The 9,416-nt window shown below is 46.0% G+C and overlaps 1 protein-coding gene across 1 annotated transcript; it reads left to right on the top strand.

Moving 5' to 3' along the window:
* Positions 1-2,667: 2,667 nt before the first annotated feature.
* Positions 2,668-3,345, top strand: LOC137649396 (circumsporozoite protein-like). Its single transcript, XM_068382382.1, has one exon. It carries the CDS (start codon positions 2,668-2,670, stop codon positions 3,343-3,345), a length of 678 nt encoding a protein of 225 aa, XP_068238483.1.
* The last annotated feature ends 6,071 nt before the right edge of the window (positions 3,346-9,416 follow it).

Genomic DNA, 9,416 nt, shown 5'->3' with positions numbered 1-9,416 from the left:
GTGAGAAGGGGTGGGAGCGAGAAGGGGTGAGAGAGGGAGAGAATAGTGGGAGTCAATGAAGATTGGGGGCCAAGATGTTTATTTCATACCAGTTATATTACAGATGAACTCTTTATGATTATCCATTTCAGTATTAAAATTACAAACTTCATTTCAAACTAAGCTCATATTATCTAGTTACCGATAATCTTTATGGTGCGATTTGTGAAACGACAGAAAAAAAAAAAAAAAAAAAAAAAAAGATAAAGTCACGCTATTGTTGAGGAAAAAGACACCAAGGATTTCAATAGATAAAACAGAATTATATTTGAATAAGAACATAACAAATTCACAAAAGCTGTCTAGAATATGGTATCAATGGGGCAAGGGGTGGGTGCGCTTTAAAGAACTGAATTTCAAGGTTGTAAGCAATGTTTTTCTCCCTTTTTAGCTTAGCATTTTCAGTTCTTATTGTATCGTTTCTTTTTTTTACGGTACATGTTTTTATTTTTCTAGTTTTATTACCCTTGATTTTGGACAGCTTACTGAAAGATATAAATGAGAATGTAGCAGCGGGACAATTTATACAGAGCTGAAGACAGAACCAGGTGGAGGCAATTGACAGCCCAAGTCGAGGACATGGCACCTAGATAGATTACCCTGGTTATTTTTGATCGCCTTTCTATCAAGAGTGATTTTAAAAATATCGGTTTCTCTGGAATTTACCTTTCTTTGGTTTGATATTAGGTGATATTAGCCTACTGATTTCTCTGATATACAGTATATGTCCAGAGGGAGACCAGAAGCAACGTGAAGCTATTTCATGTTGGCTATAGGATGAAACCAATATTTAAAAAATTTGAGAAACAGGCAGTCTCCCATCTAATATCGTTACAAGAATTAAGTTTTGAGATTTTTTTTTCTTCAAATTTTTGGAAACCTGTTATTTCTAAGGAAGTTAATTTAAGCACTTCAGGTTAGTAGCACTTTGAAAATCGTTCACATATTTGTACTTCAGAATCTGACTTCTATCCTAAACTGACAGAGAAAAACCTGACGCTTATTAAACTCCATGTTCATAATCTTGATATAAGTATCTGACACCATTGTTCAATTGACTCAGTATGCATGGTGTTTAGAATATTTAGTAATCCTTTTAGGTCGGGTGCCAGGACCACCCCAGGATATTTTCTGCTAACTTTTTTAACTCACATTTCCTGATAACCTTTTTAACTCACATTTCCTGATAACAGCGACCACTCTCAGCTCGGGGCCGTTCTCACATAGGGGACCAAGCACCCTTGTTTCACGCTACGCTCAACTCTGCCTCACATAAATCTTCATTAAGTTTTTATATGGGCAGTCAAACCTATTCAGACTTTCAAAATATTTGCAAGGACTATTTCAATATATCAAGAAACATATGTAAAAAGCAAACATTTCAAAAGTATAATATGTCTTTCTAAGAGTTTCTACGATACTACCGGAGAAAACTACATAAAGAACCAACACTCATACAGCCCTCAAACTGCGTTGAAAATTCCAGCATTAAGATTCTGTTTTTTTTTTTTTTTTTTTAGATTATTGCTTGTCATATGCCCTTTGAGAGTCAATTTATCCCTGCTATATCGGGATCTGTGTCTAGTAGGCTAGTGTCAATACTCCAAACTTTACGACAACTATGTATACAGATATATGTATATGCATATATATCTATGTGTATATATAATATATATATCTTCTTCTTTGTCTACATATTTTCCCACTTCTATGTGGGGTCGATGTTCCTGATCAGCTTTCTCCATCGATATAATATATATATATATATATATATATATATATATATATATATATATATATATATATATATATATATATATATATATATATATATATATATATATATATATATATACAGGTATATATATATATATATATATATATATATATATATATATATATATATATATATATATATATATACAATTACAGAATTTTTTAGATGTTTAACGGGAAGCCCTGCCCTTCCAGCAAGAAGGGGTAGCCCCGCCCTGCCAGCGGAAAGGTGGGGAGCCCCGACCTGCCAGCGGGAAGGGGGAGCCCGCCCTGCCAGTGGGAAGTGGGTCCCGCCCTGCCAGCGGGAAGAGGGGCCTCGCACTGCCAGCTGGAAGGGGTGACCCCGACCTGCCAGCGGGAAGGGAGGAGCCCCGCCCTACCAGCAGGAAGAGGGTAACCCCGCCCTGCTAGGAGGAAAGGGGGAGCCTCGCCCTGCCACCGGACAGGGGAGAGCCCAGACCTGCCAGCAGAAAGGGGGGAGCCCCTCCCCTCCACCCTTCCAGCATGAAGGAGGGAGCCCCGCCCTGCCAGCGGTAAGGGTGGAGCCTAGCCCTGCCAGCAAAAAGGGGGGAGCCCCACCATGCCAGCAGGAAGGGGGGAGCCTCGCCCTGCCAGCAGGAAGGGGGGAGCCTCGCCCTGCCAGCAGAATAGGGAGAGCCCCGCCCTGCCAGCAGAAAGGGGGGAGCCCCTCCCTTCCACCCTTTCAGTGGGAAGAAGGAGGCCCTGCCCTACCAGCAGGAAGGGGGTAACCCCGCCCTGCCAGCAGGAAGGGGGGAGCCCCACCCTGCCAGTGGGAAGGGGGAAGCTCCACCCTACTAGTGGGAAGGGGAAAGCCCTGCCCGGCCAGTGGGAATGGCCGAGCCCCGCCCTGCCAGCGGGAAGGGGGGAGGCCCGCCCAGCCAGTGGGAAGGGGGGAGACCTGCCCTGGCAGCGGGAGAGGGGAGACCCGCGCTGCCAGCGGGAAAGGGGGAGCCCCGCCCTGCCAGCGGGAAGGGGGGAGCCCCGCCCTGCCAGCGGGAAGGGCGAGGCTCGCCCAGCCAGCGAGAAAGGGGGAGCCCCGCCCTGCCAGCGGGAAGGGGGGATACCCGCCCAGCCAGCGGGAAGGGGTTAGGCCCTTCAAGCCATCGGGAAGGGGTGAGGCCCGCTCAGCCAGCGGGAAGGAGGGAAGCCCACCCAGCCAGCAGGAAGGGGGGAGGCCCGCCCAGCCAGCAGGAAGGGGGGAGGCCTGCTCAGCCAGCGGGAATGCAGGAGCCCCGCCATTCCAACGGAAAGGGGGGAGCCCCGCCCTGCCAGCGGGAAGGGGGGAGCCTTGCCCCGCCAGTGGGAAGGGGGTACCCCCGCCCTGCCAGCAGGAGGAGTGGAGCCCCGTCCTGCCAGCTAGAAGCGGGGAGCCCCGTCCTTCCTGCAGAAAGGGGGGAGCTCGCCCGGCCAGCGGGAAGGGGGTGGAGGCCTGCCCTGCCAGCGAGAAGCGAGGAGCACCATCCTTCCAGCGGGAAGTGGGTAGCTCGCCCTGCCAGCGGGAAGAGGTGAGCCCTGCCCTACCAGCAGGAAGGGGGAGCCCCGCCCTCCCAACGGGAAATGGGTAGCACGCCCTGCCAGCTGGAAGGGGGGAGCCCCACCCTGCCAGCGGGAAGGGGGTAGCCCCGCTGTGCCAGCAGGAAGGGGGGGAGCCCCACAAGGTCAGTAGGAAGGGGAGAGCCCCGCCCTTCCAGCGGGAAATGGGTAGTCCCGCCCAGCCAGTGGAAAGGTGGGAGCCCTACCTTGCCGGTGGGAAGGGGGAAGCCCCGCCCTACCAGTTTGAAGGGGGTAGCCCCTCCCTGCCAATGGGAAGGGGGAGCCCGCCCTGCTGCCAGGAAGGAGGGAGCCCCGCCCTCCAAGCGGGAAGGGGCGAGCCCCGCCCTCCCAGCAGGAAGGGGGGAGCCCCGCCCTGCCAGCAGGAAGGGGGAGGCCCGCTCAGCCAGCGGGAATGCAGGAGCCCCGCCATTCCAACGGAAAGGGGGGCCCCGCCCTGCCAGCGGAAAGGGGGGAGCCCGGCCCTGCCAGCAGGAAGGGGGGAGCTTTGCCCCGCCAGTGGGAAGGGGGTACCCCCGCCCTGCCAGCAGGAGGGGTGGGGCCCCGCCCTGCCAGCTAGAAGTGGGGAGCCCCGTCCTTCCTGCGGAAAGGGGGGAGCTCGCCCGGCCAGCGGGAAAGGGGTGGAGGCCTGCCCTGCCAGCGAAAAGCGGAGAGCCCCGTCCTTCCAGCGGGAAGTGGGTAGCTCGCCCTGCCAGCGGGAAGAGGCAAGCCCTGTCCTACCAGCGGGAAGGGAGAGCCCCGTCCTCCCAGCGGGAAATGGGTCGCTCGCCCTGCCAGCTGGAAGGGGGCAGCCCCGCCCTTCCAGTGAGAAGGGGGCAGCCCCGTCCTGCCAGCGGGAAGGGGGTAGCCCCGCTCTGCCAGCAGTTAAGGGGTGGGAGCCCCACGAGGTCAGTAGGAAGGGGGGAGCCCCACGAGGTCAGTAGGAAGGGGGGAGCCCCGCCCTTCCAGCGGGAAGGGGGTAGGCCCGCCCAGCCAGTGGAAAGGTGGGAGCCCTACCCTGCCGGTGGGAAGGGGGAAGCCCCGCCCTACCAATTTGAAGGGGGTAGCCCCTCCCTGCCAATGAGAAGTGGGAGCCCCCCCCCCCTGCTGCCGGGAAGGAGGGAGCCCCGCCCTCCCATCGGGAAGGGGCGAGCTTCGCCCTGCCAGCAGGAAGGGGGGAGCCCCGCCCTGCCAGCAGGAAGGGGGAGCCCCTCCCTCTCAGCGGGAAGGGGGGAGCCTCGGCCAGCCAGTGGGAAGGGGGGACCCCGCCCTGCAAGCAGGAAGGGGGGAGCCTCACCCTGCCAGCGGGAAGAGGGGAGGCCTTCCCAGCCAGCAGGAATGGGGGAGGCCTGCCCAGCCAGCGGGAAGGGGGGAGGCCGGCACTGGCTAGCGGGAAGCTGCAGCCCCGCTGAGCTAACAATATATTGTTCGTGTATCTAGCTTATTTTTAAAAAACATGAGGGCCACTTGGAAATCTCTAACAGGTTCCAAGAAGTCTTCAAAGTCTTCAAAGCTCCCTCAACTCCTTGTTTGTCTCCAATTTGTCTTTCGTTATCAATAGTAAAGTTGAATGCTCTCCTGTCCGAGCTCTAAAACGAGAAATATGGAATACCGGTGAAATTCCAAATTGGCTTTAAATTGTCATTCGTCTCATCAATATATATTGCATCCATCACTGATTATCTATTATACAATGGTGATACTTAAATTTCGTTATTTATCAAACTTCCAACAACAACAACAACTACTATATTCTACTGCTGCTATCTTTTACAAATCAACCAATAATGAGTACGGTTAAAAATATTTGCTAGAACACTAACGGTTATCAAATAATATTTAGGCAATAATACACTATCTTACAGGCTGGATCAAGAACACTCATTTAACTTCTCTCCACACCCCCTTGTTACGATCCTCGTGGGGATCGAACCAGATTCTGTTGAATTAATTAATGAAATGGGGACATTTCAACTACAACCAATTAAAGACAATAGGAAATATAGAAAGAAAACTCGCAAAAGAAAACATAATTTTATTTACAACTAGTCAAAGGTGAATGTTTCTTGATTGAGTACTTAGGAAGCACTGAACTAAACAAAGAGAATCATTTGATTAAACTACACTCCAGCAAATAGGGGAACAGTCAAGATGGTAGATAAATAATACAAAAAGAATATACTACTCTTCGCAGCAGCTCTCGACGGTTGACAGGAACGGAGATGTTTTCAGGTCTGGCGGCTCGTCGTGGGTAATGAGGGCGGGAGGCAACTCGTTAGGACATCTCGGGCAAAGCTGGTTACGTCTGCATTCTGGTCCTTACGCCTTCTCTTCTTCACTCAGCTTGTTCGCCCTCTCTCTCTCTCTCTTTCTTTCTTGGGTTTCTTCCTCGTCTCTTTTTCGTACTCTCCTCTCTTCTTGATCGCGTGGAAGTTTATATATCCCTGTATGGGAGGGGTTAACTATGGACAGGTCCATATAAGGAAATTTTCTCGTTTCTTCATCCTCATTGGTGTTCCTTGAAACCGCTGATAACACCTAGACGAACGCTCTGCTGGTGTAATCAAATTTCATAAAGTTGACTCCTTCGGCTAATGTACTTCTCTTCGGCGACAAACACACTTAATCTTCTCTTATGGGTTCCTTGGTCCTCTATAGACAGGGGCTCGTTGTGCTCAAAGACCTCCAACCTAGGCACATAACTTGACGATGGCAGCTTCAATAAACAATAGCGGGACCTTATCTCTCTCTCTCTCTCTCTCTCTCTCTCTGCTTCTCTAAGAGTAGAAAAATCACGTGTTTTAACATTCTTTCCTATATTATTCTATCTACCCATGACACGTCCCCCTAAAAGAAAAAAAAAGGAAAATCTACAGATTTTATCTTTTTTTTAAACAAAGCTATCAAAGGAGAAAATCTCTTATCCCTAAACTGAGAGACAATTATTTCATTACTCTGGTATCATGTAACCAAAAGCAAAACACACTCTTACGTGTTGATAGAAGAAAAACACAAAAACAGAAAGGAAACAAACGTCCATATCATTCTGAAAAGTCTCTAGAAAGACTGTCGGCTATTACATTATTCTTTCCCTTTATATGAACTATCTTTAAATCATAGTCTTGTAATTCCAAACTCCAACGCATGAGACGTTTATTCTTATTCTTAAACCTATCTAAGTAAACTAATGGATTGTGATCAGTATACACAGTTAAAACATGACCACTACGTACATAAATCTCAAAATGTTGTAAGGTTGATACTAAACTAAACAATTCCTTCTCAATAGTTGAATAGTTCTGCTGTGCTTTATTTAACTTCTTCGAATAATAAGCCACAGGGTGCTTGATCCCATTCACTTCTTGCAACAGAACTCCTCCTATTCCAATGTCACTTGCATCTATCGCTAAATTAAATTCCTTGCTAAAATCGGGCAACATTAGTACAGGCTCGTGAATCATTATGGCCTTTAACTTATTGAAAGCTTCGATGCAGTCATTATCAAATACAAAACTTCGTCCTTTCTTGAAAAGATTAGTAATTGGAGCACTTATTTCTGAAAAATTAGGAACAAATCGGCGGAAATATGAAATCATTCCGATGAATCTCATTGCCTGTTTTTCACTGGTAGGAATTGGGAAGTTGATGATAGCTTCTATGTTCCCATCTTTTGGACAAATCTTACCTAGACCTACCTTATGACCCAAATATGTGATCGAGGTTTTTCCGAATTCACATTTCTTCAGATTTAAAACAAGTTTTGCTTTTTCAAGTGCTGACAATACTTTAGCTAAAATGCGTAAATGTTGCTCCCACGTATCTGAAAATATTACAAGATCATCCAAATACACAACACAGTTATCAATTCCATTTAAAACTCTATTCATTAATCTTTGAAAAGTACTCGCTGCATTTCGTAGACCAAAAGCCATAACTTTGGGTTCATAACTACCGAAAGGTGTTATGAAAGCAGATATTTTCTGTGCTCGACTACTTAAAGGTACTTGCCAATAACCTTTGGCCAAATCAAGTTTAGAAATAAACTTAGCATTTCCTATTTTATCTAAACAATCTTCTATCCTGGGGAGAGGAAAATTACTTTGTTTCGTAACACTATTCACTCTTCTAAAATCAATACACAGCCTATCTGATCCATCTTCCTTCTTAACAAAAACTATTGGAGAACACCAGTCACTTTCGCTGGGAACAATCAAACCATTGTCTAGCATATACTTAATTTCCTGTCGGACTGAATTTGTTTTTTCTGGGCTTAGACGATAAGGACTTTGTCTAATGGGTTTTGTGTCCTGTAACTCAATATCATGTTCTAAAAGATTAGTCAAACCTAATTTATCACTAACAGTTTCTGGATAATTTGAAAATACATTGAATAATTCCCTTGTTTTTTCTTCCTCTAAGCTAGACTTAAACAACGTGAAATTATTAAGAACATCAGAGTTCTTCTCAAAAGTAATTTCTCTCTGCGACACTGTTACAACTGGCATTGGACGTTCATTATATTTCTTTAGCAAGTTGATGTGCAACCACTTAGCTCTACGCTTACCCATATCAATTAAGTAATTCAGATTTCCCCTTTTTTCTATGATAGGAAATGGACCTTCGAACTTATAAGATAATGAGGGACCTTCTTTCTGGACTAATACTAAGACTTTATCACCCACATGGAAAATTCTGTCTTTAGCCTTAAGATCGTATTTTCTTTTAGTTTCCCCTTGACGGTTGCTCTCATTTTCTTTTGCCATCTGCCAGGCTTTCCTTAAATCCTCTTTGTGATTTTCGATATTCTGTATGTAATCCTTTCTACCTTCTTCTTGCATTAACTTACACTTTAAAATTTCTAAAGGTCCTTTAGCGGTGTAACCGAACAACAAATCAAAGGGACTAAATCCCGTGGTGTCATTAGGAGTTAATCGTAAAGCCAACAAGACAAAAGGTAACTTTTCTTCCCAATCATGCTCAAAATTATTACACAACTTCCTTAAGCAACTTTTCAACGTTTGATGAAAACGTTCAACAATTCCTTGTGATTCAGGGTGGTAGGGGGTGGAAGTTACAAGTTTAATCCCTAACTCTTTCATTTTATCTCTGAAATACTTTGATACAAAATTGCTACCATTATCACTCTGTATAACGCAAGGAAGTCCAAACTTAGAGAAATAGTTCAGCAAGCGTTTAACTACAGTTTTTGCATTGCAATTTCTTACTGGGATTGCTTCTGGATATCGTGTTAGTCTATCAATGATTGTTAATAGATAGATATTCCCTCCCTTACTCCTGGGCAAAGGGCCTACGATATCAATTACGACATTCTCAAAAGGTTCTCCTACCGATGGGATATTACATAACGGGGCCCGGGGAATTACTTGATTAGGTTTGCCAGCCATTTGACATTCGTGACAACTTAAAACATATCTCTTCACATCACTTTTCATTTTAGGCCAAAAGTACGTTTTAGTTATACACTTGAATGTTTTATTTACTCCTAAATGTCCTTGTTCATCATGTGCTAATTTCAAAATTGATTCACGAAGTTTCCTAGGAGTTACTAATTGCTCTATCACCTCCTCCTTGCTACCTGTCTTAGGACGAACATAGCGACACAAAAGTTCGTCTTTTAAACTAAATGTTTCCTTACAAACATTTTCAGGTTCATCATCCAATTCACAATCAAAAATTCTAGTTAGTGTTTCATCTTCCCTCTGCATCCTAACTAGTTCATCCTTACTCAATAAGCTAGTTTCTGAAACACTAATCTGCACATCACTTCTTTCGACAGCTACATCATCATCTCTGTTCACATCATCAACATTCGTAAAGTCAGTTTCCTCAGCTACACTTATGCTAAGCTCATCATCACTGCCTCTATTACCTACGTTCGAATCCTCGAACAACCTATGACCGTAGTCAATATCTGTATCTAATCCTGACCTGGTTACTATCATCTCAGGCACTTGAACTTCACTTAAAATAGGATTCACACACTTGGAGGTAGTTAAATCATTGCCAACAATAATGTCAACGCCGTCTAC

Source organism: Palaemon carinicauda, chromosome 11 (genome assembly GCF_036898095.1).
Source record: "Palaemon carinicauda isolate YSFRI2023 chromosome 11, ASM3689809v2, whole genome shotgun sequence".
NCBI lineage: Eukaryota > Metazoa > Arthropoda > Malacostraca > Decapoda > Palaemonidae > Palaemon > Palaemon carinicauda.
The sequence above is the reverse complement of the archived record's forward strand: the minus strand, read 5'-3'. Positions and strand labels throughout refer to the sequence as shown.